This window comes from Penicillium angulare (genome assembly GCF_028827245.1).
Source record: "Penicillium angulare strain IBT 27051 chromosome Unknown utg000001l_segment0_segment0, whole genome shotgun sequence".
In the NCBI taxonomy this organism is placed as follows: Eukaryota; Fungi; Ascomycota; class Eurotiomycetes; order Eurotiales; family Aspergillaceae; genus Penicillium; species Penicillium angulare.
In genome coordinates, this window is record NW_026623160.1 from 772068 (window position 1) to 795292 (window position 23225).

At 47.4% G+C, this 23225-nt stretch overlaps 11 protein-coding genes across 11 annotated transcripts; 7 read left to right on the forward strand and 4 right to left on the reverse strand.

Moving 5' to 3' along the window:
* Positions 1 to 974: 974 nt before the first annotated feature.
* N7478_000283 (uncharacterized protein) lies at positions 975 to 1552 on the reverse strand (the record flags this gene model as incomplete). The annotated part of the gene is made up of 2 exons (XM_056916499.1): positions 975 to 1416; positions 1491 to 1552. 2 exons carry the CDS (start codon positions 1550 to 1552, stop codon positions 975 to 977), a joined length of 504 nt encoding a protein of 167 aa, XP_056784379.1.
* Positions 1553 to 1969: 417 nt separating this feature from the next.
* Positions 1970 to 3480, reverse strand: N7478_000284 (neutral amino acid permease; the record flags this gene model as incomplete). Its single annotated transcript, XM_056916500.1, has 3 exons — positions 1970 to 2197; positions 2258 to 2455; positions 2518 to 3480. 3 exons carry the CDS (start codon positions 3478 to 3480, stop codon positions 1970 to 1972), a joined length of 1389 nt encoding a protein of 462 aa, XP_056784380.1.
* A 433-nt stretch (positions 3481 to 3913) lies between these two features.
* On the forward strand, positions 3914 to 4340 carry N7478_000285 (uncharacterized protein; the record flags this gene model as incomplete). Its single annotated transcript, XM_056916501.1, has 2 exons — positions 3914 to 3963; positions 4013 to 4340. The coding sequence occupies 2 exons, from the start codon at positions 3914 to 3916 to the stop codon at positions 4338 to 4340; spliced, it is 378 nt and encodes a 125-aa protein (XP_056784381.1).
* Positions 4341 to 5063: 723 nt separating this feature from the next.
* N7478_000286 (Zn(II)2Cys6 transcription factor domain-containing protein) lies at positions 5064 to 6152 on the forward strand (the record flags this gene model as incomplete). Its single annotated transcript, XM_056916502.1, has 1 exon — positions 5064 to 6152. The coding sequence occupies one exon, from the start codon at positions 5064 to 5066 to the stop codon at positions 6150 to 6152; it is 1089 nt and encodes a 362-aa protein (XP_056784382.1).
* A 138-nt stretch (positions 6153 to 6290) lies between these two features.
* On the forward strand, positions 6291 to 7202 carry N7478_000287 (uncharacterized protein; the record flags this gene model as incomplete). The annotated part of the gene is made up of 1 exon (XM_056916503.1): positions 6291 to 7202. The coding sequence occupies one exon, from the start codon at positions 6291 to 6293 to the stop codon at positions 7200 to 7202; it is 912 nt and encodes a 303-aa protein (XP_056784383.1).
* Positions 7203 to 7722: 520 nt separating this feature from the next.
* Positions 7723 to 9702, forward strand: N7478_000288 (S9 family peptidase; the record flags this gene model as incomplete). The annotated part of the gene is made up of 1 exon (XM_056916504.1): positions 7723 to 9702. One exon carries the CDS (start codon positions 7723 to 7725, stop codon positions 9700 to 9702), a length of 1980 nt encoding a protein of 659 aa, XP_056784384.1.
* A 13-nt stretch (positions 9703 to 9715) lies between these two features.
* N7478_000289 (uncharacterized protein) lies at positions 9716 to 10012 on the forward strand (the record flags this gene model as incomplete). Its single annotated transcript, XM_056916505.1, has 2 exons — positions 9716 to 9874; positions 9962 to 10012. 2 exons carry the CDS (start codon positions 9716 to 9718, stop codon positions 10010 to 10012), a joined length of 210 nt encoding a protein of 69 aa, XP_056784385.1.
* Positions 10013 to 10147: 135 nt separating this feature from the next.
* On the reverse strand, positions 10148 to 12156 carry N7478_000290 (acetyltransferase SAS4-like domain-containing protein; the record flags this gene model as incomplete). The annotated part of the gene is made up of 2 exons (XM_056916506.1): positions 10148 to 11232; positions 11298 to 12156. 2 exons carry the CDS (start codon positions 12154 to 12156, stop codon positions 10148 to 10150), a joined length of 1944 nt encoding a protein of 647 aa, XP_056784386.1.
* A 1249-nt stretch (positions 12157 to 13405) lies between these two features.
* On the forward strand, positions 13406 to 14353 carry N7478_000291 (dihydrodipicolinate synthase family protein; the record flags this gene model as incomplete). The annotated part of the gene is made up of 1 exon (XM_056916507.1): positions 13406 to 14353. The coding sequence occupies one exon, from the start codon at positions 13406 to 13408 to the stop codon at positions 14351 to 14353; it is 948 nt and encodes a 315-aa protein (XP_056784387.1).
* Positions 14354 to 15167: 814 nt separating this feature from the next.
* Positions 15168 to 16961, forward strand: N7478_000292 (beta-N-acetylhexosaminidase; the record flags this gene model as incomplete). Its single annotated transcript, XM_056916508.1, has 1 exon — positions 15168 to 16961. One exon carries the CDS (start codon positions 15168 to 15170, stop codon positions 16959 to 16961), a length of 1794 nt encoding a protein of 597 aa, XP_056784388.1.
* A 3224-nt stretch (positions 16962 to 20185) lies between these two features.
* On the reverse strand, positions 20186 to 20410 carry N7478_000293 (uncharacterized protein; the record flags this gene model as incomplete). Its single annotated transcript, XM_056916509.1, has 1 exon — positions 20186 to 20410. The coding sequence occupies one exon, from the start codon at positions 20408 to 20410 to the stop codon at positions 20186 to 20188; it is 225 nt and encodes a 74-aa protein (XP_056784389.1).
* Positions 20411 to 23225: the final 2815 nt, after the last annotated feature.

Sequence of the window (23225 nt, forward strand, 5' to 3'; positions counted from 1 at the left end):
TCCTTGTCTTCAAGTCAGAGCAAAAAAAACTTGATCCCGGATACCCGGTCGGGTTGGCAAGGAACGGGCGATCGCTCCAATCGTGAACATTCCTGCCACTTCTGAGTCAGCGTGCGTTATGATTCAGACGGCTTGCTTAAACTCCGTAGATACTACATCTGTCGTAAATTATAGTCTGTATAGATCTACCGGTAGAATCAACTGCGACCCCACGATGATGACATCTATCTTGAATGCTTCTCTTCGCCCTCCGCGATATCCGGGGTGGAGATGCAGAGTGGATACTATGACGGAATACCCGGCATGATGGCACCCTGCCGGAAATCATTGCCCTTCTATTCAATCCTTCATTCACCGAGGATAAAGTAGAGTTACTAATTGGAATGCAATAAGTCTGCTTATCATCATATTTGTTCCAGTAGCGAAATCTCATCGCTGACATACGCTATTCTCATCCGGTCAGGGAGCGACAGGGCCGCGTCTACCACGCCCAGGAAATGCATGTAGCACTGCATGTCTGATCTCCTCTAAATCAAATAATTAATCAAAAACGTGAACAGTCTACGAAAAAGAAATTGAAAAAGAAATAGAATAAAATAATCTCTCAAGGGGTAAACGACTCTGGTTCCCACCAATAGTTCAGCCGGTTCCTGCAAGGGCCAAGAGTGACAATCACCTACATACAGAGACCCTCGAGGCCAAGACGATCCCACGTCCTACCGTGGAACTCCACGCCCTCACATCCACCAATCCCCACGCCATCCCGAGCGTCGCGAGATCTGCACCACAACCTCATCGCGCTATTTTTATACAGCGACAAATCCCGACATAAAAAACTAACCCCAGAAACCCCTCGTGTCCAACGCAAGGCCAGGCAAACTATAAGCATGTCTCCAAGATAGACTTCATTGACAAACACAATGCTGATTGTCCTGCCAACAGAGCATCAAAACAAAGACCTCGATTGTTCAAACTCAATTCGACTTCTTTCCTTGCTTCTTGCTAGTATCCTCGCTCTCCAATCTATCAGGCCCAAATGCACCAGTCAAATACCCAAGCTTGAAACACATAGTAAACGCCGGGACAGCAAACTGCGCCCACAGCGAGGAATCCCATGTTCGCCATTGCGATAGTCCCTCCCAGCCTAGCACGTAGATCAAAGATCCCCAATGCGGGATATCAGTTATAGCAGAGCTAAGGACGAACCCATGGACTACTTTCGGATTCTTGGCGTAAAGCATTATCGTGATGTTGAGGAGGACTGTCATGAACATCATTGTGGCTGTTTGGAGGCCTAGGAGGTGTTCCATTGGGGTTGGGTAGGGGTCTGATGTGCCTCGGCCGGCTAGGTGGGGTGGGAGTAAGGAGGTAATGGCGGTTGGATTGAGGACTGGGTTGAGAAAACCGCCGAAGAAGCTGTTGGGAGATTAGAGCTATGTTCTCTAGCTGTGCGGGAGGAGATATTAGGGCGTTTGTGTTGGTGGGCCTACACTAGACATGGCTCTCCGTAGAGGAAGAATGCTCGTGGAATTGGGGGCATTATCGAAGCCATTTTGCGGGTGAGAATTGGGATAAGCGGATGAAAGGGGTTGAGGTTAATGGCACAGGTGAGATGAACTTGAATGGCAACAATGGAGAATTAATAGCCGGGGTAAGATTTGGGGGCCGCTCGGCTTTAAGCCTCGCCAGTATTATGTGAGATACAGTGGATCCTTCCGCCAACGGCGCTGGCTAACGAGATTCCAACGAAGCGATGGGACGTTGGATTAGAAAGCAGTAATGTGATCATATATGCAAAGCATCGTTTTGATGAAAATATTATATACAATATGCTGGATGCAAGTAACATAATTAAACAAGGCTGGTCGAAAAGATGACATGGTCTATGAACAAGAAATGCAAATGCAATTTTCCCATTGTAAAAGCCAGAACGCCGTTTTCCCCGGAAGAGTATGCAATTTTTGGGCCCTTAAGCATTATTCGCGCATGAGAAGCTTGCGCTGCTGGGATCATCATGGATGGCTTTGCCAGAGACCCAAAGACCCATTCCACAGAGCGCGAATGCAATTCCAATAATGATCAGGTTGATCACTGTCAAGGTGATCTTGCGAGGTGATGAGAAGTACACGCCCTTGTTCATGTGCATCCAGAGAATGGAAGGGAATCCAAAAGAGAACCAGCTAGCGAAAAGAGCAGTCTAAATTCAAGTTAGTAATTTGAAACGAAGCACTTTGAATTTCTGGGGTTTTAAACGTACAATCAAACTCAGCAAGTTGCTGAAAACTGGAATCGCAGAGGCGATAATCCAAGCAAGGATCCACATGGTCAAGGCAATTCCGATCCAAGAACCGATGGCAATAGCATCGCGCTTGTGCATGCGGTCTGTACCACGGAAGATTCGGACGTAGATGTATTTGACTGCAACGTGACCGTTGATAACACCAGCAATAACAATCTATATCCATGTTAGAATTAACTGTGCTCCTAAGAAGCAGTTCGGAGAAGCCTAAAACATACCGTTGGAAGCGCAATACCATAAGCAATCTTAGAGATAAGAGGCGAGGCAGATCCCAGAGCAGGTGAAGTAACACCATCTCCAGCGTAGCGGTAAATCACGACAGCTGTAATCAAGTACAGCGAGATGTCGATGCCCTGAAGCAGGCAAAGGGACTTTGTGAAGTCACGAGGGTTGCGGAGCTCAGCCATCAAACCGAAGAATGCGCCGTGGCTGCAGAATGCGAATACAATGTTGGTGACAGCTGTGAAGCCATGGTACAAGTTGGTGTTGGCGACAGCGATTAGGCCAGCTCCGGGCTTATCAATGCCCAGAGCGATCATGGTGATCAGAACAGCTGACAGGATAGAGACAAAGGACACGATAGAGAGCCATGACATCTTCTCCAATGTTCGGGGGAGGGTACAAATGAACGAAAGGATCATTCCCACAATTCCGAACACAACGGTGCAGGTTCCGTGGTTTGTGATGGTGTTCATGGCGACAGTGAAGGTCAACAAGTGACTAGCCATAATGAAGACGAAAAAGATACTCCAAGCAGCTCCGATAAATTCGCGTCCAAACTTTCCTGCGATAACTTCACCCGCATCGGCCATTGTTGTGATTTGAGGATATCGCAATTTCATCTGACCCATGATGAATCCGGTGTAGGTTGTGATAATACCGAGGCCGATGAGGACAATGACAGATGGAACGAAACCCATGGCTGCGATAGCTGCGGGAAGAGAAAGAACACCGAGTGATACAGTCTCAGCTACCATGAGCAGACCACATTGCCACCATCTCAACACCTTATATTTTACCTCCGCGAACTCCTCATTGCCAAAGGCATCTTGCTGGTATGCCGGAGTGAAATCCTGCTTCTCATCGACCTCCGAATTCATCTGATCGAGCTCGTCATTCTTCGGTTGATTTCGCACATCCAACTCCCCCGCTGCAGCTGGCGTTTCCATCGATACACCCATTCCTAATAACTTTATTCGAAGCTGTATGTTCAATCGGAAGTAGTCGAGGAATAGCTCTGGCAAATCCGGCACAGAACAAAAGCGAAGGAAACCACAAAGCAACAAGCTTTTAGTATCGACAACCGAGTAAAATAAGTGCAAAGGCAACTTCAAACAAAACAATAAATAGAAAAGAGAAAAGATCTTCTGAGTCAAAAGTTCTTCTGCTAAAGTTCTCGCCCGTCCAAGAACGGCGCGGCTTGAATAGTGGGTCTGAACCGGTCATCGGCCCGACAAGACGAATCACGGCGCCGAGACGTAATGAAAACCATCAAAATTGGCTCTGCACTGGAGCCTGAAGGTCCTGGAAAAACTGGGGAAAACAGCAAAAAAAAAGTTCTGCGCCGATGCCGGCGTGGCCAAATAGCTTTTTTTTCATGGGTTGCTCTATACTATGGTCGCTGGAATACTTGATAGAATTCTTCCACATGGCGGGTCTTTAAGGTATGTCGATCTTTCTGCAGGGTGAAGCCACTTGAAAATTATAGCTCAGCCACCCAGATTCATTATTTGCCTCACGAGTCACTACATATGAATTGGTGCTGAATTATACTGTTCCTGGTGATTATAGCAGCTATACATCCATTGAGGGATCTGAGTATTTGCCCCTATGGAAGATCGGATGCCTCGGTGGCCAAAATCGGTTTGTCACCGAGTTAAAGGATCCACGCGCTAAAAGGCTGCATGGTTTGAATCACTACATGGGATTTTTATGGGTCCAATTCAAGCAGCTTGTTCTTTTGCACATGGCTAGCGTTGATATCCGAAGCTTCTGGTTGGCTCTAGAGATCACCACTTCTCACTTTGGAACCGATCCATAGATCCCTTTTCATATTAATCACTTAGGTATAGATCTCGACTTTCTTGGTATCATCTCGTCAAATCAATAATTATCCTTTTCCAGGTGAGATTTCTCAGATTCAAACTAAGTTTGCTCGGGCTCCTCATGCTCCGGCAATTTACGTAGTAGAATCGGAAATCGAAGATATTCCCGGCTCAGACTCATGCAATACTACCTCGCCATTCTGTAGACTGGGTCCTTACTTTTCGGCCTGCTTAAGTATCTGATCTATTCTGCTCATGAGGGGGGGGGGAGGGGGAAAGAAAGAAAAAAAGAAACGCCCAGAGGGGGATTTGAACCCCCGTCTCCTACAATTCCACCTGGAGTTGCCTTGGATTTTTCTACCAATATGCCAGAAATACCAAGGGCGCCAAGGGCCATATGGAGCAGGTGTCTTACCACTGGACCATCTAGGCTTTGTTTTCGGATAAACTCCACTATTGCCCTCATCAGTTTGATACTTTCGGCTTTACTCTAATCCGAAACTACTGTGGAGCTAATATTTGTCTAGTACTAAGCTAATACTAGACTAGTATTAGCCCTAGGCCCAATATAATCGGATCTCATCAATTGATGTTGTCCCATGACGCCCCTCAATTTCAAGGCATCAATCTAGTCTCACCAATTGGCCGCAGCATCTCCATTTCAATACCCCTTTCTTACCCACAATAAATACAAAATCAAAAAACATACATTCCTGTTTATGCATCCAGAAAGTCTAGGCAATAAACGCTCAGCATGCGACCGCTGCCGTCGACATAAACTTCGGTGTCAACGTGGAACAGCATCACGAGCATGTTACCGATGCGAGAAAGCTAACGCAGCATGCACGACAGGTCCGGCGCTCAGATCTGGCCGTCCTATACAGCCAGATAGTCCTCAAGAGCAACACCAGTCTACTATCCCATCTCAGAGTACACCGAGCTCCGACCTCGAAAATCCAATGCCAGAGGTCTCAAGAGCTTCTCCTCTTGACACGCTCAACCTCGTATCCTACGAGGATGGCTCGGCACCCCGGCCGTTCATAGAGCCATCCAATTTTGAAGAACTTGACTGGCCATCCATTCTTGAACAATATGATCCCATCGATTTTATGGATGAAGTCACGCCAGTTACTTCACACGCAGATATACGACAAAATAACCTCAAAAAGCTGGCTGGTTTACAGGCAAGCATTCTCATGGATCTTGAGACAGTCAAAGCATGCAAGACAGCCGACAAGTGTCCGGAAGCCATGGAATCCTTCAGTTCTATCTCGCCTCAAAACATCTTAGTCGGGCAAACATTAGAACATTCAACAACTCTATTTGATCTTCTGAACTACCTCCTGCCGACTATACCGGGAACAAAGTCATCAAATATGAACTGCGACACTCCTACTTTATTAGCTCTTATGTCATGCTACGTGAGCCTTACTCGCATTTATCGAACTATCTTTGCATGTCTTTTAGATTCTATGCCTAGTTTATCAGGCATCCAAAATACAACGCCACAAATATTTCCGGGTATGCATCTCGGAGGATTCAAGCTTGAAGGTAGAGTGGACCTTCAAATACAAATATTAGTTCAAATCAGCGAGGACATGATCTGCAAAATTGAGACTAAATTTGGTATCACCGACAACGAAGGTACTATAGATGCTCCTTCGGGGAACCCGAAAACAATCCAGATGCTACGCCTTATGTTGGATGAGGAAGCAGCAGAACAACCACCATTATATGAACCTCGTGGACATTGCAGGTCGCTTAAAGAAATTATGTCTTTACTCAAGAATCCCAATCATGGAACCTGATATCGGCGATGACCAACCATCCGAACTATCGGAACGTTATTCGGAGTATTGACAACCTTGCTATAAAGAGAACAATACATCTGTCGAAACCCCTTGATCAGGAATCCTTCCACTTATTCAAGTCAATAGCCTCTCAATATGGCGTCAAACCCTCCTGATAATCAAGGATTTTCCATGATTTGGTGGGGCGTCCGTCACCCTCCAGCAAATCCAACAGTGTCCTTCGCTGGGAAAACGGTGTTAATCACAGGAGCAAATACCGGTCTAGGCTTTGAAGCTGCTTTAAAGTTTGCATCTCTAGGTGCCTCGCGTCTTTTACTTGCTGTGCGATCTCTCAAGCGAGGCGAAGAGGCTCGGTCCCGGATATGTCAACAGACAGGCTGCAGTGCAGAGAACGTGAAGCTTTATGACCTCGACATGAGCACTTTCGCTTCTGTAAAGTCATTCGCAAATAATATTTCGAAGAAACAGGATGTGGACATTGCTATACTCAATGCTGGTATTGCTGCGCCGTCGTGGAATCTCAGCCCCGAAGGTTATGAGATGTCCTTACAAGTCAACGTTCTCTCGACTGCGCTTCTGGGAATCCTACTTCTCCCTCAACTGAAAAGGTCGGCCGGTCTGGCTGGCAACTCTACTCACCTCGAGATAGTGGGTAGCATTGCAGGGCGTGGAGTCAACATCAATGAGTTTTCGAATGAGATCGGGATATTGGAGCAAGCCAATCAAGCATCCTTTTTCACGGCACAGAAACAGTACGGTGTTTCCAAGCTATTTGAGTTCTACGTCATGCAAGGCTTAGTAGAAGCTTTATCTCCGTCAGACCCAGATAAATGCGCTACGGATGTTATCATCAACGCTGTTTGTCCTGGACTATGTCGCTCAACACTAGGTCGAGACTTTCCAGCTCTCATGAAAGCCCCGATGGCCCTGTTTCATTCTGTCTTTGCTCGCTCGGCTGAACAGGGTGCCAGAAGCTATGTTAGTGGAGTTCTTCAAGGGGAAGAAGCACACGGTCAGCTATGGAGTGGCGATATGTTCTTCAAGTAAGCTCTGGGCCGGGTTGAACCTATACCCCAATAATTCACTAAAATTTTATAGTAAGGGCGAGCCTGTGACGAGTACTCGAGGGAAAGCCTTTCAGAAGGAAGTTTGGAAGGAGATTTTGGCTGTGCTGCGGCCTCATATTTCTGGTGGGGAGCTGGCATTGTCCTAGTCCTGAGTCTCGGGGCCCAGGCCCTGGATACTAATGATAGCCGAGGGGACTCAACAGGAACTTTAGAACTAGATTCAATGTGCATGATCAAATTTGCGAATTTAAAAAATGATCACATACCCATAATCAATACAACAAGCTTTTGGGGGCCAAATGATTGAAATCCAATTTTTTTACCCGCTAGCCGACTAGCTGCTAAGAAGCGCTATGAAAATAGGCATCTTCCAAATTCACAATTTCTATTTACTAGTGTTTAAATACGTGGCCCTTAGCCAAACTGTGTATTGAACCAAGCTCGATGACCAACATCCAAATCTGAATACTATTCAACACCACTCAACTCTCCCAGTCACAATGGCTAATTCCAACGAACAACTAATACAATCCCTCTGCGACCTTGAAATTCCAAAAACCATCCATCTTTCCCCCGATCGAAAAAAAGTCCTTTACTCAAGCGAACTCACATGGTGTCATAAAAAGGGCAAATCCGCAGTATCAACCCTTTGGCTCGCCACAGCCCACTGCGCAAATTCTTCCACCAAACTTACCCAGGGTCTTTTCCGCGATCAAGCCCCCGCATGGAGCCCGGATGGAAAGACGATCGCCTTCGTCTCAGACCGCGCTGAGGCGGGTACTAAATGGGCTCTGTACGTTCAGACACTAGAAAATGGTGATGCATATCCAATCACACCAATTGAAAATGCAAGTTTCATCAAAACGCTTGTGTTCTCGCCTGATGGAACGAAAATCGCGTTCCTTTCCGCTGATGAGGATTATGGTGGGGGATTGCGGGCCTGGGGCGAAGCCTGGCAGTTTACCCGATTGAGAATTGTCAATTTATCTACGAAGCAGGTGCGAAGTCTCAAGCTTCAGAGAGACGTTAGAGACTTTTGCTGGAGCCTGGATGGAGCTCGTATTGGCTTTTCGAGTTGTCTGACGCCTGATAATGAGGAATGTCATCTTACTGGGACGAGGATATCTGTCGTTGATGCTGATCTTGTCTCGGTGGAAGATCTATGTCATTTCCCTGGAATGATTGTTGATCTCGAATGGGCTGCTGGAGACAATCTTTACTTTTGTGCTGGTGTCCCTGCGGGTAAGATGTTTGGTGGATTTGGCGTTTATCGTGCTGGGTTTGGTGGAGATTCCAGTTCTTATGAATATGTATCGCATGGGATCGAGGATGATTCTATGGGTATCACGTGTGATAGAGATGGGACTCTTTATATCAAGGTACAACATCGACTTGAGTCTCGTGTGTGTCTCCTTGATGGAACGGTAGTATATAGTAAAAAGGAGGAACTTGAAGCTTTCGACGCAGGAACCGATATTGATGGAAGCTTTGTCCTCGCCGTGGCAACCTCAAACATCACTCAACCTGTCGAGGTCTTCATTACAACTTCTTCAGATGGACCCATGACTCAACTCTCAAATCATGGAAAGTCTCTCGCCGATCGTCAGTTTGGCACTTGCACATTCTTAACTCAGATATCATCAGATGGAGATGTCGAGTTGGATGCCTTATATCTCACCCCAGTATCATCTGCATCCACAAATACAAACAAGCGGCCCCTGCCAACCGCAGTGCTAATTCACGGCGGACCAAACACCCGTCTCACAAATGCTTTCAACACATATTACTACATGCTCGCACCATATCTCCTCTCTCTCGGCTTCGGTATCCTACTACCAAACTACCGCGGAAGTAGCGGGCGCGGACAACAGTTCACTTCTTATTCCACCGGCGGACTCGGTATACACGACTACGCAGACATCATCACACTTACCCAGTATGCAATAGATCAAGGATACGCAGATAAAGACCGGCTCCTAGTGGGCGGTTGGAGCCAAGGCGGCTTCCTAACTAATCTCTGCAGTGTGCGTAATGGCTCACATAACGGAGGATGGAGGTTCAAGGCAGCGATATCAGGAGCCAGTATCTGCGATATCGATTCCATGGCGTTGACTTCTGATTTTGGAAGCTCGTTTGAGCCTGAGTTATCTTGTGGTGGTGTGGTGTGGAATATGGATTTGAATGATACTCGCAATCGATCTGCTAGTGCTCTTTGGGGATTCAAGGATGCTATGGCTAGGGCTAAGGTTGAAGGGATGCCTGTGATTCCTCCCATGCTCATTTTGCATGGGGATGCAGATGCGCGATGTCATGTCTCGCAGGCTTGGGGATTGCGACGGGCGTTGCAGAGTTATGGCTTGCCTTTTGAGTTGGTCATTTACCCTGGTCAGGGGCATAGCTTTGAGGACCAGAAATATTGGGTTGATACGGTGTTAAGAGTTGGCCGATGGTGCGAGAAGTATATCGGGAATGGAGTTTAAAGACTTCGCCAGAATGAAACCATCCTTCAAAGATGATGCGTATACTCGAATCTGCAAAGTAGAGCAGTTATGGAAACTCCGAGTCGCTATGGGCGGTCCCGATATCCTAGAATCCGGAGGCATCCATGGCCTGACAAGAAAGAAGATGAAAATCATCCTCAGCTTTACGCTCGTAAGCAAAATCTGAATATTATGATAAGATGGAAATCAGATTTGCACTATGGCTTGATCTGAATCCATCCAATTTCCATTTCACTAGCTGTACGAAGTAAACAGACAGAATACTCCTCACAATATCAACGCCGATTAAAACCCACCTCAAATCAGACATGCCATGCCAGAACGCCTCTATGCTATCATACACAAGATCATACAGAAAACAGAAGTTTGATAAAAACACAATATAGAAAATAACACTGCGCTCCGCACGTAAGCAAAGTCACTCTCAATCCGCTTTTCCATGGCTTCGTCTCTTTAATAGACGACGCTGGCGCTGTGAGGCCTGAAGAGCTTCTTCGGTGATCAGATCTTCTGGTGGTTGAAACTCTTGCTCCTCTACCTCTGGGATTGGTTGACCAAACGCAAGGACGTGATGAGTCCGCTCCTCCCTGTTCCCTGGTATTGCAGATAAGGCGATTTCGCGCTCTTTGTCGTCGGAAAAGAACGAGATGAAGGGTTTGTCATCGGGTTGAGGGAGAAAGAATGGAACAGGAGCTAGAGGAGGAGAGGAAGGAGAGGGGTCGAGACTTTGAGGTTGAGGTTGTTTTTGTGAGCCTTTTTTATCGGTATTGTTTGTTTTCTCCCTATCTGCGTCTGCAGAATTGGGCTTCGGTTTACGTGAGTTTGATGTTGATTTGCGATTTTTGGCTGCTGAATCTGAAGCCGAACGGGCTTCTTGGTGAAGCTGTCGTGCAGCCAATGCGTCTACATCATTGGAGTCGGGGGTACTTGGTGTTTCAGGCCCGGGGGTAAGTGAGCTTTCCTGCCCCTCGGTTTCTTCGACGGGTCGCGAGCGTTTTCGTGAGCGTCGAGACTCGATTTCCGCTTCTGCAGGTGGAACGGATTTCTCTTTGATCAGTTTGCGCTTCCTCTCCTCGTCTTTCCAGACTTGGAACTTATTTAGCAGAGCAACAAGTTCTTGGATCAGGATCTCTCGTTTTGGCTCATAGAGCTTCTTCTCGCTCTCGTGAACGCTAGGTAATCCCATCACCCGCAACCAATCCTGGCTACGTAGCTCTTCGAGAAGCCGATCTAATTGCTGCTTTTCATGTTGTGCACGGTCGCGCTCGATATTTCGCAGTTGCTTCTCCTGCCGTTCAAATCGGCGATGGGACTTAAAGAAAAATTCCTCGTTGAGAGGGTCCTCGGGTGGCTGTTTTATAGGCATAGGAAGTGTTATACTCTCGCAATCGTAAAGTTTTTGTAGCGGGTTACCAAATGGTGTAGGATCTGGTGAGGAAGTGAAGGGAAGTGCCTCAGAGAGGTCATCTACCAGAGCGATAATGGTATTGGCCGCGAGTGTTTCCACTACTGCACATGGTTGTCAGTCACAAAGATTGTCACGAAAGACAAAGAAGCGTGGAGTGGGACCCTACCAGGCTTAGGACTCTCGAGGCTGATAATTTGCTCGTAATTATAGAAATACTGGGCCAGCTCGCTCTTGCAGCGAGCACCAGTATCTGCAGACCGCAACGACCGTCTCTCCGTCGCTGCTGGGGCCGCTGCGGGGGTGGTCACAAGAAGCTCTCTCGAGAGAATATCACTCTTGCGCTTCTGCTGAGATCTTGTCGCAGCGTTCGGGCTCGCTATACTCGGCTGTTCCGGCTTTGGCTGTGTTTCGTCCTTCTCGACCACTTCGGCCACTTGTGCGTTGGGCTCGAAGTCATTTTGTCGGGTTGTCCGAGTTGTCATAGGAGAGACATTTGGGAGACTATTCTCGGGCTCGGGCGCGTGGGTGGAAGTTGTAGGTTGCGGTCGCGTAGGAGTGGCCGCTACGACTGGAGAGATCGTGTCCAATGGGTCGGGAGATTCATCGCGTAGATTTTGTACAGCGGAGGGGGTACGGTCGGGTACACGAATATTCCTAGTAGAGCCATTACCATTGATATGAAGTTGACTCGGAGTTTTCAATTGAGCATTGGATGCCAACGAGTCGATGGATGAGGAGGAGTTGCGACGAGCGCGTCTTGTCGAGGTCCGCGAGTGCGCAGCCTTCAAGGGAGGCTTCACGGGTCGAGGGTTGCCGACCGGGTGCATCTCCTGGGTGGTGGTGGTGGTGGTAGTGGCGGTGGCGGTGGTTCCCAAGCAATCTGGAGAACTCCGGCGACGGCGCACGCCATAATCTTCCAGGGTGCGCTGTTTCTTCATCGGCGGCCGGCCATCGTTCCTTGTGTGGTCTTGGGCAGGCCGTCGCACAGGAGCGCGGAGCGACGGCAGCCGCGACAAGAGGGCCATTGCTCGATGGGAGAGGGGGCAAATGCGGAGAGGGTTTCAGTCGCCGGTCATAGTGTGTATATAGTACCGATCGGTGGTCGAAGGTCGGGTTCTATTGGTGAAGATGAGTTATCAGTCCTTGCTATTTGGGGAGTTCGGCAAAATGATCACCGGAATGAAGTCCACGGGTCGGGATCGCGGTGGTTGAGGGCGTTTGATGCTAGGTAGAGAGGTTCTTGGCAGTAACAACCACGATCGTATTAATGGCGATAGGATGAAGCAGAACGTTCTACATTGATGCTATTTTAGAAGTATAGGTATTGTTAAGATCAATTCATACCTTTAGATTGAATGATTTTCAGTTTTGCATCTCCTAAATTCGAAACAAATACTTTGTGTTTGTCTATACTAGTATATGTATCTTCAACTAATAAGACATACTACTAGACAATGAAGCCCACAGGTTAGGTAGTATTTCAAATGGATATCGAATCTTAGGCTACCAATCCAAATTGTTCAGAGAGTCATAGCCTCGGGATCTCTCAGCAAGAATGTTCAATTCTTTGTTGATTCTAGGATTTCATCCCCGATGGACCCTCACCCCCACGTCGTAATGTGGGGGATGTACTATCCAACACCACTTGAACCTCTTGAACCACTGGCAGTGTAAGGCTTTGTGGAAAGTGCTATATTAGTATATTTCCAAACTCGCAAGCAGTGGTTTCAAATAATCCTGAAAACCACTTATCTCTCTTCCAGAGAAGGTTGTCGCTGTTGTTGTCCTCTCCTCCTCAGCACATCCGTACCACACTATGTATACACGGAAATTCCTCCGAATATAACCTGGATTGAATTGGTCGAGTCCAATCCGACCTGTTAACCCCGCATAAGACGTGGGGGAGGAGAGAACATCAGAGAATGAAGAATCAATGGGATATCCCCTCCCCTCTCCACCTCCCACGCGGGGCAAATTGTGGTACTGGATGGAAATCGGAGAAACCTGAACGGCTAATTCGATCAGACGCAGTGGGGGACGTGGGGGTTGACGATCAAGACTTCCGTAAAAGGTTTATTTAACTGATCCCTCCCCCCCCCCCCCATTGCCCCCCGGACAATAATGCTTTCTTTCTCTTTTTCTTTTGCGTATTTCAATCTCTTTTTTGACCCGTGAAATGTTAGTTGATTCTCTCCATATTTCCTCCCATCTTCCTGCCTTAATGTTAGGTACTAACGGTTCTCCGCGCTATAGTTCCTAAAATCCATATCCACGATGACAGCCAACGGCACAATCAAGCGGAACCCTCTCCTTAGAGGAGTATATGTGCCTACCGTGGCATTCTTCAAGCCGGACGAAGAGATTGATCTGGCGGCCACAGAGAAGCATGCTGCATACCTTGCCCGCAGTGGAGTGACTGGTCTAGTCACCCAGGGTAGCAATGGTGAAGCCGTGCATCTGGATCGCGAGGAGCGCAAGGCCATCACCGCCGCAACACGTCGTGCTGTCGATGCCGCGGGATACCCAACAATGCCAGTCATCGCTGGCTGTGGTGCTGCATCCACACGCGAGACAATCCAGCTTTGCAAGGACTCCGGTGAAGCCGGTGCAGATGCAGTGCTGGTCCTTCCCCCCAGCTACTATAAGGCCCTCGTCAGTAATGAGGCCCTCCACGCACACTTCCAGGCTGTAGCTGATGCCTCACCTATCCCACTGTTTATCTATAATTTCCCCGGTGCCTCATCCGGACTAGACTTGTCATCTGACGATATCCTTTCGCTGTCCAAGCACCCCAAAATTATCGGATGTAAACTCACCTGCGGTAATACGGGCAAGTTGGCTCGTGTTGCGGCTTCCACTAAGCCTGAATTCTTGACTTTTGGTGGATCGGCCGACTTTACACTTCAGACTTTGGTTGCCGGTGGTGACGGTATCATTGGTGGCACGGCTAATCTCATTCCTCGGTCTTGTGTGCGGTTGATGGAGCTGTATGAGAGCGGGAAGGTTGCGGAGGCGCAGAAGTTGCAGGCGATTGTTGCGCGGGCTGACTGGGGTGCCATCCATGGTGGGTTTGTCGCAGTCAAGAGTGCTTTACAGTCATATCATGGATACGGAGGACTTCCTCGACGACCATGTGTTGTACCTTCTGAGAAGAGTATTGCCGCGATCCATGAAGAGTTCCGTGAGAGTATGGAGACTGAGAAATCATTTGAGAAGGCATAAACATAAGTCTTTTTTTGGAAATTATAATGGTATCTTTCATTCTTGATACTTTCTGCATATTACATTTTTCCTCTTTTCTTCACTCTTTACCCCGTTATCATCACCATATACTACCCAGGTCAGTTGACGTATACAAATACCCCACACAATCTCGTTCGGTGGACATTAAAGTACTGGGATAAAGCTTGAAAAGTCAATTAAAGCCACCAGATAAAGTATTAAAAGATATGTGTTTTAGATGTGACAGTGGCATTCTTGAAAATGAGCCAGTCATGCTCCAGCCTTCTTAGTCTTAGTCTTCCCAGCCCCCAAATTCATGGAGATTCATTTACGCGTGATAAACAGAGAGAGTTACCGAGCTCTTTTCGTGGGAAGTGATCACTTGAATATTGTTTGTTTATCTATTTCATTCATAATAATTCATACCATCACTGTTTATCACTGCCATAACTAGTTGCGTGTCTGTAGAGTCGTAGTGTGAAGATGTAGTATGTGGAGGTCGCACTTGACTGTTGAACTCCCGAGGGTCTAATCGCGTGGAGCTGCAAATGAGATGTAACCTTACTTCAAATCTATAAGCTGAAACATCAAGGGATTTGTTTATTGGATCTATACTAGTGCTTCGCTTCTAGTTGGCGAGCTCCGCTATCGAAGCTCCGCAGTTGAACCCTCTCATTATTCCCACTTTGCTTATGCACATACCAGAGAGAAGTGATCAGCGTGATCGGCATGCATGTTTTTCCTCAACATAAATAAACCCCATTTCCTTCTTCCCACTCAGTTGATTCTTCTCCTTTCCACCCACCTCATCACTATGAAGTTCTCCATGGTCCTCGGTACCTTGGGCACATTGGCTGCGACCGTCTCAGCCGTCAAAGTGAACCCACTTCCCGCGCCCCGCAATATTACTTGGGGTTCGTCCGGCCCAATCGCAGTGAAGGAACTCTCCTTCCGCACCAGTGAGAGCAGTGATCACACTCGTGGCGTGCTTATCGACGCCTGGGAACGCGCCTGGAGCACCATCACCACTCTCCAATGGGTTCCCGCCGCCACCGAAGCCCCAATCGCAACGTACCCCCCTTTCCCAACTGGCGCAGGCTTGACAAAGCGCGGTGCCAAGGCCATTCGGTCCGTTCAGCTTAACGTGGTCGATCCCAATGCCGATCTGCAACATGGTGTCGACGAGTCATACACACTGGAGGTGACGGCAACTGCTGGAAGCGTCAAAATCCATGCACAGACTATTTGGGGTGCGATACACGCGTTCACCACTCTGCAGCAAATCGTTATCTCAGACGGCAAGGGTGGCCTTATGATTGAGCAACCCGTCCATATCCAAGATGCGCCTCTCTACCCTTACCGAGGTATCATGATTGACACTGGCCGCAACTTTATTACCGTCCCCAAGATCCTCGAACAGATCGATGGTATGGCTCTTTCTAAGCTCAATGTTCTACACTGGCACCTGGATGATGCTCAATCATGGCCCATGCACATGAAAACCTACCCTCAAATGACAAAGGACGCGTTCTCGCCCCGTGAGACTTACTCTGCCGATGATATGCGTGGGGTGATTGCCTACGCTCGCACACGTGGCATTCGTGTCATCCCTGAGGTTGACATGCCTGGCCACTCCGCCTCTGGCTGGCAACAGGTCGACCCCAACATTGTCGCTTGCACAAATTCCTGGTGGTCAAACGATGTCTATGAGTATCACACCGCCGTGGAGCCTAACCCAGGCCAGCTGGACATTATCTATAACGGGACCTATGAAGTTGTCCGCAATGTCTACAACGACCTCTCCGATATCTTCACTGATAACTGGTTCCACACCGGTGCCGATGAGCTGCAGCCTGGTTGTTACAACTTCAGCACCCATGTCACTGAGTGGTTCCTCGAGGATCCATCGCGTACTTACAATGACTTGGCCCAGTACTGGGTAGACCACGCCGTGCCCATCTTCCGTGATGCCGGTGAGAACCGTCGTATCATGATGTGGGAGGACATTGCTCTGTCCACTGAGGCCGCCCACGATGTTCCCAAGGACATTGTCCTGCAGTCCTGGAACAACGGGTTGACCAACATCCAGAACCTCACTGCCAGAGGTTACGACGTTATCGTCTCGTCCTCCGACTTCTTTTACCTTGACTGCGGTCGTGGAGGCTTCCTCGGCAACGACCCTCGCTACGATGTCATGTCCAACCCCGACGGCAGCGTAAACTTCAACTACGGCGGTAACGGTGGCTCCTGGTGCGCCCCGTACAAGACCTGGCAACGTATCTATGACTATGACTTCACTACAAACCTCACCGCTACCCAAGCCAAGCATATCCTAGGTGCCGAGGCTCCTCTCTGGTCTGAACAAGTCGACGATGTCACCATCTCTAGCGAGATGTGGCCCCGTGCTGCAGCTTTGGGTGAACTCGTCTGGTCTGGTAACCGTGACTCTGCTGGCCGCAAGCGCACTACCGAGCTCACCCAGCGTCTCCTGAACTTCCGTGAGTACCTCGTTGCGAACGGCGTTATGGCCAGTGCATTGCAGCCTAAGTACTGCCTGCAACATCCGCATGCTTGCGATCTTTACTACAACCAAACCGCTATCGTCTAAATGATGACTGAAAGCACGAATTGGTTTTAATTACTCAGCCTTGAGGTTTTTCTTTCACTCATGTACATACTTGCATACCTCTCGGGGCCTTTTTGAACTTGAATACCCAATTCAAATGATACTTTCTTCGTGCAAAACATGGACTTTCAGGTTGATACTATTGCCTTAACTTTTAAGATCATTTATTTTTCTATGTCATGCGCCTTGACTTCTGCACATTTCTTTCAACGCACGAAGACACCAACCTACGTAACCTAATCAATTCCCCATATTCGGCTTTGTTCCATTCCCAACTGGTCATCCACGTCTCTCGGCGCGAGGTACCACCACAAGATCACGCGACGCAAGCATCCAAACTCCATCGTTTCAGAATTCGCCCAGCCCAGCCCAGTTCAGGTCAACCAACCATACTCCGTACCAGCCACAATGTCGTGCAACACAATGAGGCAAAGGCGTAAAGGAGTCCCCGGTTGGCTATACTGCTCTGACAGTACATTGTACGACTTGCTACCCGCACGAAAAGAGGTTTCTACTTTAGGAGCCCACCTGTCAAGGGCAAAGTAAAGATGTATATGGAGAATAGGTACTATTCAAAACATGACCTCCCATTCACTCGCTATAATATACATGCGCTCAATAGTAATCAGGCTTGCCATGATACCTTAAAGTTCAAGTTTCTATCTCTTTACAACCCATCTATTCCGTAACACAACATAATTCCAAACCCAGCCTACATAGTTTACTAGTAGTATCATAGCATCTTATCCAATTCAATCTCATAATCCAGCATGATGTACTGCGGCACTGTCACCGATTTGAAAGACCTACCTAACCCTAATTTGGCATTCGTTTCTTTTTGCCTATTTCATCCATTTACCCTTGTCATCATGATATTATATTGTCCGACTTAACCTTCTAGAACATATCCACAGGTCTGGTTCAAGTTTTACAAGACTATTAAAAAATACAATATAACACAGAAGTAAATCTTCCAATGCAGTGTCTCGTTTGTCCCATCTGTTTCATCCGCCCCGTCAGGTTCGCATCCCCGTCGTACGCATGCAGGGTATTCTTCGGTGATGATCGGGTACCACTCAATTATGCTCGCCGGTGGATCGGGATCTCATCGTGTGTTTCTGGGTGTGCGACGTTGGACACGAGGTGCCCAGGTGGGTGAGTTCGCGTAACATTTTATGCTCGGGTGTTTGGTGAACCGTAGAAACAGAACTACGTGGGTTGGCTTCACGTATCAGATTGGAACTGGCTGAAGGAGGGTAAGAAACGTAGATTGTAAGTTTCAACTTATTGCAGGCTTCTTTAGATGCTCATTGTGATTGGGGACTGACTATGTTCGTCTGTGCTTTGTATAGCTTCCGTAGTGGTTCATTTCGGTCATGAGGGGTTGAAAGGTCGGAATTCTCATGGTTTATATCTACTGTTTCAGTTTGTCTCAACATGAATTTCATTATTGAGTTCAAGTTCAAGTTTGGCTTGCCCGCTTATTTATGACCTGAGTCTGCACAATTGAAGATTTAGCTTTGTATGCAGTGCGGAGAGATTACTCTGTTCTCCCCTTTCATGGATTCAAGACCTTGATCTTGATCCGCTCGGTAATGCCCGTGTCCTCCCTTCCTCCCTTGTTCATTTATATTTTCATGGTAGCATTGCGGGTTTCTGTTATTGAGTGATTTGTGATGATTATTGATCAGGACAAAGCTCTTGAGAGTGTTACACTACGCTTACCCCTGGAAGTAGGGCCAAAGCGTGTCTGATCCCTAGGCCGTGACTGAATTGAACTCAGAACTGATATTGGTTTTGTTGAAGATTTTGTCCACGAGACTTTTTGTTGTAAGATGTGGGGAATCTGTGTGCTCCTTCGGAGCAAGGAATTGGTCAACCTGAAGTATATGTAATATACACGTGAAATATGTTTATTGGAATTAAGTCACATAGGTACATAGACTTGAGTCGCCGGAATTGGAAATATTCATAATTTGGGGTCGTATGCGCCGGAAGTAGTTTGGTTTTATTAGTATGGGTATTTACGAGACTTTTGTCAAGGCATGTCGAGATACTTCTGCCCATGAACCATCTAGTGCTAACATGTCTCAAGTAACAAAGTTTACCACCAAGGAGTAGCTCGTTTCTCAGGTGCGAAGTGCAGCACCCTATACTGACTCCAAGGTTGCCAACTAAGCGCTAGCATTTTCTGCATTGGGCATCCCATTCGTAGTCCACGATTGATTGGACAAGCTGTAGCCAATTAAACCTCGGGCTCATGAACATTCGCTTGAGACAGCGAGTCTAGACAAACTCCCATGTCTGACGTGCCAGTAGAATGAAATGAAACAAGCCATTCCATGCTCTCACCTTAGGTAAAACTTCTGACTGCATCAACGACATGCTGCAGGTGGATGCCCAATTGCGACATCAGTGTAGACAGGCAGATATTCAACCCCGAATATCCACGGTAAGCACTTAATAATACCCTCAACTCTTTCTGCACATTGATCGACAACCAACGGAGAAAAATACAAGGGAAAAAAAGACTCAACAGCCTTAAACGAGATGCGCGGCAGAGTTTGACATGATCATCACCCGGGTGGCCCGGATTTCTCAAGGCCGGACAGGGTAACGATCACTGGTACTGGGCGATTGACACACTGACCTGCAGACAACACATGCGATCACCGACACTATAGAACTCAAACTAGATACTGTACATGTACGTCAATCGTAAATACGTTGGATTACTGTGTATGAGCCATAAGATTCCAGCAATTCATACCGCAGATTCTTTTCCTTTTTAATCCCCCCCCTCATAATGGAATTGTATTCGTTCGCTAATTGCACTATACATAAAACTAGAGTTTGTGTCCTGTATACTTAGGGAAAACTTGTCCCACCACCCAACTACCCACTCACCATTCACCATTCACCATCCATTTATCTACCCTCCATCCTGGTCCCCGGGGACCTAGCTCCACGGCGACGGTAAGCGAGGAGCCCGGTCGCATTCCACATTTCATATTTCATATTCTCAAGCCCAATGTGCCGGGGTGTCCGAAAGACCCACAGAAACAAACAAAGTCAGTAAATGCATGCCGTCATACGCCTCCGCGCGGTATGAAAAAGAAATGACGTCTTGTCCCTCAGTTCCTGAATTGGAAGATAGGTGGGGAATGAATCAGTGTGGGAAAAAAAAGCGAAAAGGATACAGTAGATTACCGCGGTGTGGATCTGTGACACCGCCTCATTTGGTGGGGCGAAGTCACTCGATCGGAGGAACGATCTGACGGCATCTCGGAGACGGCGATAGGGCTCCCCCATAGGTCAAACTGGGCTGTGGTAACGATAGTTATGGTGGGGACAGGGACGGGGACGGAGACAGAGACATGGTCGGCGTCTTTTGTCTTCTTTTGAGACTGCGCCACAGTGCTGGTATTCATTATGTATTCACTTCCGACATCCAAGTCTGAATGTAGAAGTAAGTTCGTATGATCGGTGGAGAGATTGAATTATCTACAGTGGTTCTAGTGAATTGAGTTGACTCCGCATATCCGCAATGAACCACTGTTTCCAGAATTTTGGGATCTAATTCGTGTCAAACGGGAAATAAATCCGGGAGTTGGGGAGCTTGAAAGCTTTGAGTGGGTCTGTTAAAGCCCCAGTTTCTGTTTATTTTTCGTTTTCTTTCTTCTCTTTCTCCGGATCTCATTTATTGTCCATGATTAACTTTTTCTGTGTATCCACGCGGGAACGAGGACTATTACTGGTGGCATGCGTTCTGCACGGGATTCAATTCGGATTTGACTTGCGGTGAAGAGCAGGAAAAAAAACCCTTGGGATATGATGGATCCAAAATTGAAGCGAGAAAAGAAAAAGAAGACTTGCATTAACAAGTTTTCTCTTTGTCGATCGTTTCCGCGCTTATGCAATCTGACTCCCGAGATCCCGCGATGTTTAATTAGGAGATCCAGTTCAATGTCATTACCAAGGATCGTAGATCAATGTGACAACGCTGAAAAATGTCACTAGTTTATTTGACTATGCAGAATAGTGTAGATCTGCCACGTCTCGATGTCAATCTTGTTTTGTTTTTGCCTCCAGTGATGTACTATCATCTGTATCGCGGGGCACTTGCGCCACACTGGATCCATGCATATCCTTGAAAAATCCCTTTGCGCTTGGACATGGGATTTTTTGTGATTGGAAAGCGCTAGCTGCATAAATAAATAATACATGACATTGACATTGACATATATGCATTTTGTACAGATGCCAGGGCATGTGCTGTCAGTGTTTGAACCGCTCGATTAAATTTCATGCTTTGCGAACTCGTGTCACGGATGTGTGACAATACCCACGACATTCCTTCTTCGGTCGTATGTTACACCCCTGGGCGATTGGTATTTTGCATAAGGCAACCGTCACAAATATCTAGCTTTGCCCATAGGTACCTAGGTAACAGCGCTTGTAACCAACAAGCCACGCATAACCAGAACAGCCCTCAAACCCGGGGGCCGATCACGTTCGTCGATCAAGCCCATGATGTCATCCAATAACAGATTACAAGCTGTTCAACAACTTATCTGGGACTAGTTCATGCGCCAACAATCGCTATCATCCTTTCTTCACGCCTCAACAATACGCCAAGGTAGAGAACTCCTTTAGGAAAGAGACTCATGCTCGAGCCAAGGATTTACGTGTAGATCCTTTATCCTCGTCGCTTGGAAAAGGTAAACAGGCTCCTTTTTCCCCTCCTTCAAACCTTATCTTGCATCAATAGTCTACAATCATACGGTTTTAATTGGCTGTGTCTTGCCTGGTGGGTGGTTAGGGTTTGTTTTGGCACCCGGGTGACGCCCAGGCACCTGGGCACGGTGCTCTCAATCCGACCGTAACCGCTGAGATGAAGCAAAATTCTTGTATTCCTTGCAAGTTGGAGATCGGGAGCGAATGCAGAATATGTAGGTACGGGGATACAGAAGGATTCGGGAATGTAGCCGAGTGTTTGTATAGTGTAAAATGCGAGCTTTGTTACTCTGAGGTTGTAATTTGCATCACATTGAGCCGTGGGACCGATGAACAGGTCCATGGTTGAGACACTTTGATCTACCGTATATGTACTTTAATTGAAGACTATTCAAATACCACAATCTACATGGAGAAAACAAAATGATATACTTTTCGGTAATTGGTTACACCATTTAATTAATATCTAATTGCCGACCGATCATCTCCGTACGCCGAGTCTAACAAGCACAATCCACCTGGGCACGAATTACCCCGGGTAAACCTCATCACAGGAACACTCTCGGACAAGGATATCGATACTATTGAATTGTGCAACACTAGATTCCAAGTCTTACATCCTGCAATCCTAAGAAACTCCCGTCTCCACATGGAGCCCAGAACAGTCTTCCGAGCCACATGGTTGCCGTGGACTCAAGGATCGGACCGTAATCCACGGCATTCCGCCCAGAATTCTCACCAATCATTCTTTTTCTGTTCGCCTTGTTCGACACAGGGATGAACCCTGTACGCCTTGTTAATAATGAGCCATTCAAATTCACCACTTACCATCACACATTGACGTGTACAACGCCCGACCAAGTATGCAGGGGTTGGGTTTTTCTTTTTCTTTTTTTCTCCTGGCCCCCTGTGAACTAAATTATGTGACTACCAATTGTTGGAGATCAGTGCGAACATAGACCAGGGTATTGATTGGAGGATTACGAGGCTCTTGGGGATCGACACTTCGAACCTGAAATTGGATCTCGGCGTCCGAATACAGTATTTGTACAAAGTGCCTGCCACTTCATCTTTGCCCGGGCAATATTGCTAGGATGTCACGGATGTATCCGTGCATATTCCGTCATGAGTCAGGTATACTCCGTGCCCTGGGAAAGGGTTGACATCTCCCATTTTGAAGATGGGCGACAAGCCCCACACAATTCAAATGATTTGAAGTTTTGCCCTGCTTAATGCGGTAAATTTGTCGATGTGTTAATGCAGCGCTATTGGTTGAGATTGTGCGCGTGGTCACAACCCCCGTGTTGTTTCGCGGAGAAGATTTGTCGTGGTGGAGACGGCGGATGATGTTGGGGCTCCATGCTTCATGGGGCGCTGTCACTTCCCCCTGAGAGACTGCCTAGACCCATGCAACAGTACTAGTAACGGGTCCGTCCTAGCCAACCGTGAAGAAGTAACAGATACAAATACTGTAGATTAGCAAAACTATAATACTGAAATACTGAAATT